The sequence below is a fragment of the Nicotiana tabacum genome, chromosome 18 (assembly GCF_000715075.1).
Source record: "Nicotiana tabacum cultivar K326 chromosome 18, ASM71507v2, whole genome shotgun sequence".
Taxonomy (NCBI): domain Eukaryota; kingdom Viridiplantae; phylum Streptophyta; class Magnoliopsida; order Solanales; family Solanaceae; genus Nicotiana; species Nicotiana tabacum.
In genome coordinates this window covers 60,686,393-60,690,477 of record NC_134097.1, presented here as the reverse complement: position 1 = coordinate 60,690,477, position 4,085 = coordinate 60,686,393, and the positions used below count along the sequence as shown (strand labels likewise).

At 37.5% G+C, this 4,085-nt stretch overlaps 1 protein-coding gene across 1 annotated transcript; it reads right to left on the bottom strand.

The window, feature by feature from the left end:
* Positions 1–395: 395 nt before the first annotated feature.
* Positions 396–2,268, bottom strand: LOC107804794 (uncharacterized protein At4g06744-like). Its single transcript, XM_016628727.2, has one exon. The coding sequence runs from the start codon at positions 1,870–1,872 to the stop codon at positions 646–648; it is 1,227 nt and encodes a 408-aa protein (XP_016484213.1). The 5' UTR covers positions 1,873–2,268; the 3' UTR covers positions 396–645.
* Positions 2,269–4,085: the final 1,817 nt, after the last annotated feature.

The window sequence follows — 4,085 nt, the reverse complement described above, 5'->3', positions numbered from 1 at the left end:
GGTGCTAAATGCAGAGGATAATCCAGGATTTAGAATTAGTTGATCCAGAATTAGTATGATCTTATTATATGCATGTATTTTAATTTTTTCTTCACATGTATATATAGTTCGAGCTGAAAAACATAGCTGTTTAATTGAACCTATAAAACATGTCATATATCCGACACTACTAAAAATACATTTACATTGATACCAAAGATAAATAAGGTAAACCTGTTTTCAAATACTTAAAGATGAGAGAGTATCGACCATTTTCCTTTCTTTCCCTGCATCCTCCCCCAGTCCAAATCCCCAAAACTCCTAGCAAGTCAGTTAAAAAGTAGCAGTCACATTAATCAGAAATAGAATCACTTGCTGTAATGCGGATCATAGCATGAGATCCATAATAGAAGTTATAGAAAAACTTCAGAGATGTCATTGCATTATTACTGGTGAACGTACACATATTTAGTTGTGCATACTTGCTAAATATAATTACAAGTTTACGAATAAAAAGACGAAGTTTATGATTTTTCTCAGTTTAACCATCTGGTATCCGAAGCACAATACTGGCCGAATAATCCAGATTTACGCCGAGTAGTCTCAAGGGATAAAGGCTTATTACCAAGAAGTTCTTCATTTCCAGGCTCCAACCCGAGATTGTGATTATGGATGTTTATGATCATGAGAAGATTTGAAGCTGGGAAGGAAACAGGGAATATAAGAATATGTCTCCATGTAGGGACAGTACCTTGGCTGAGCAAAAAATGCTACACATTCAGCAGTGGATCTTTGAGATGGCAATCCAGGAATGCAGTTTTTCCTCACATCAACTACGCCTTCCTTGATCAAACTTAGGCAAATCGGCCCGACTCCTATAAAAAAGTTATGAGACAATGACAAATTGGCCAAATTCCCCAGTGAACAGATCACCTCTGGTACCATCCCATACAACTGATTTCCTGCAAAGTTCAAGACCTCCATATTCTCCAAGCACCCTAATGAGAATGGAAGTGGACCTGTAAGCCTATTGTTTCCGGCATCAAAGACAACTGCTTCATTCAAGAGTCCAAGTTCATATGGAAGACATCCACTTAACAAGTTGTTAAGTAGCAAAATTTCACTCAAACTCGCAAGGATTTTGGAAATACTACGCGGGATTGGACCGAAGAATCTGTTGTTGGCTAAGGTAAGATAAAGAACATGGCTGCTGCTGCCTAAGTTATCAGGAAATTTCTGCATGAAATTGTTGTTGTTGATGAAGAGTGCATCAAGCTGGTCCTTTGTGAATAACTGAGGTGGCACTGATCCAGTGAAAGAGTTGAATCTTATGTCCAAGAAAGACAGGCTATTCATGCCCAATATGGCTGGTGGAAATGGTCCAGAGAATTGGTTGTTACTGATGTCAAGTTCATACAGATATGGAAGATTGGCAATATTTGCAGAAAGAGTACCACTAAAGTTGTTGGAATTGGCATGAAAGAGTGCTATGTCAGGGAGCTGATCAAGGAATCCGTCGAGATTCGGGGCGCTTAGTTGGAAACCATTGAAATCAATGGAAGCAACAGCAATTGCAGATTTGTCGTCTGGGGGAGTATCACAGTAGAAACCAGTATAATTGCATATGTTTGGACCAACCCAAGATTTTGTGACACCTAAAGGGTCAGAAGTGATGATATTCTTGAATTTCTGGATGATGGGGTACACAACAGCAAGTCTTTGATCAGCAAAAACTAATTGGTTCTGTCCCTTTGATGGAGCAGGTGCTTGTGCTACTGCAGCTTTTCTCCTACCATGGCCACTGGAAGCAATGGTAAATTCAAGTGTCTTAATACTATGTCCAATAAGGAACATGCTGAAGACAAGAAGGACAAATTCGATACCATTCATCATCTTTAAATTAGATACAAAGGCAAAACCAAAAATTTCAAGCCAGAGGCAAAAGAGAGAACAAAAGAATCAAGTTCACTATGCATGAGTCATCTCTAGTTATTTTATAGTCTTGGAAACTTTTTGTGCTGATTAATCACAGAAATTAACCTAAACTTACGGCCTATGGGTGTGATTAGTCCATTTTTTAAAGTCATGTCTATTACGAACCTGCAGGTATTAAAAATTTCAGACTGCAAAAAGAAAAAGAGAAAAACAAGAGTCGAAAAGCTGTTTGGTTGTGGCCACAGGGTGAGCATGCTTTCCATCATTAAAGAAATGAAGGTGACGTCCATGTTACCTTTTTTGACATTTTGTTACCAGATTGGCCACAATAAACAGATCCCAATTATTAGGTTAGCTTTTCCTTTACATAAACATACACAATATATACATATTTACACATATATATTAGTAACTGGAATCCAATCAATATATCTGGCCTGTCATAATAGGTACTAGTTTTGATGCAGTACAGCGCAGGTTATATATGCTATCTTCCTAATGTTTTACCAAACATGAATGACAAATTTTTATTGACATCATTAGTGCATCATGCAGCGTCTCTTTTCCATCTTCAGAAGTTAATTCTGAACATTAGTGGACCACATAACGTTAAAGTAGGTGTGCATTTCTTAATAATTGGCTAAGTCGTGGCATTAACATTAATTTCTTTGCAATTATGATTGGTATGATTTCTGGTTAGAGTATAATCATATTAGGTTTGTCGATTTTATTTTTTCAAATAACTGGCCGATCTTTGTCAGTATTTAACAATCCTGAAAATTTCTTATGAACAAACCGACCGACTTTGGTCGGTAGTCGGTCGTCAGTATTCTATACAAAAATTGGCAGGCAGTGCTTGTTTTATAGCTATACCACTTACCAAATAAAAATCATCATCTATATCTATATCTATCTATCTATACTATTATAAAAGTGGGAACCTCAAAAGCTAAAAGTTAAATTATCAGATTGTCCTTCTAAATAACCTAAATATCTACTTATTAAAAAGAAATAATTAAAACTAAATTCATTTGAAGGGGTATACGTTTTAATTCGAAGGGGTGTAATTTTTATTTGAAAGGGTGTATCAGATTAGTTACTAAATTAAAGTTATTCTTGTTGCTTGCATCTTTTCGTAGTAAGTCATTTCAATTCAACGTCAAGAGTTAATGAAGAAGGCATATATCATGCAACCTTCTTTATTTGGGAACAGTGATCAAGGATGTTAGTTCTGTTTACCGTGAAAATAGTAATAATAATTAGATTTGATTTTGTGATTCTAAAAATATGTGATCTATTTTTATGCTAGTTGTTAGGCAATGGATGCTAAGTGAAGGATTAGAAGATAAGACAAGAACTTGTAGATAGTGCAATAATTGAACCGAATGGCGGGAAATCGGGGTCTCGGGCCTACATATACTGGGCCTCGAGGTCGAGTCGGATGCCCGACTAAGGGCAGTCGATGGAGGATCAACCGTTATGGTAAATTTGATGGCAGCTCTTTATGGCCAATAACGAGCAACATACGAAGAACAATAAATAGAACATAATAAACGCAAGCAATAAATGTAAATAATAGGGTCAAGAGAGAGTGTGTTAGAGAGCCAAGAGAATGTTCTTGTATATTCAATGTTGTAAGAAAATAATCTCTCCCTTCAAAAAACAGTAAAGTTCCCCTTTATATAGGAGGAGGGAATTCCATCATAGTACGTGTGTATTTATTACAAAGTAAAATAGTTGGCACAACTACCTAGCAGTCTGGTGCAGACTGGTACTATTCTTGTAGGTGATGTCATTTCGGACCACATGCTTAGGGAACTTTCCGCTTATCCATGATAACCATCGACTCGCGCTGCATCGAGGTTGGGTGTGAAGAACCCTCGAGGTCAAAACTTCGAACTGCGCCCCCGGGTCTTCGAGGCCTTTTTGAAGCTAAGGGAAAGACATAGTGATCGTGAAATCGGGCTTCCCGATTTCACCCGTATACAGATAGTCCCCACGTTTCTTAGAGTAAAATGATAAGAAATGATCTAGAACTCCTGCCTCTTCGATACTTCCATCACGACGGTAGTTACGCCCTGCCAAACGATTGGTACGACAAAATGAGGTGCCAAAAGGTAGCATACACACAGCCCTTAAAAGCTTTCGAATTGATTATAGCAGTTGGCTGT

Excerpts from the sequence above, each read along its gene's own strand:
- LOC107804794 (XM_016628727.2), bottom strand. The coding sequence starts at position 1,872 with ATGATGAATGGTATCGAATTTGTCCTTCTTGTCTTCAGCATGTTCCTT.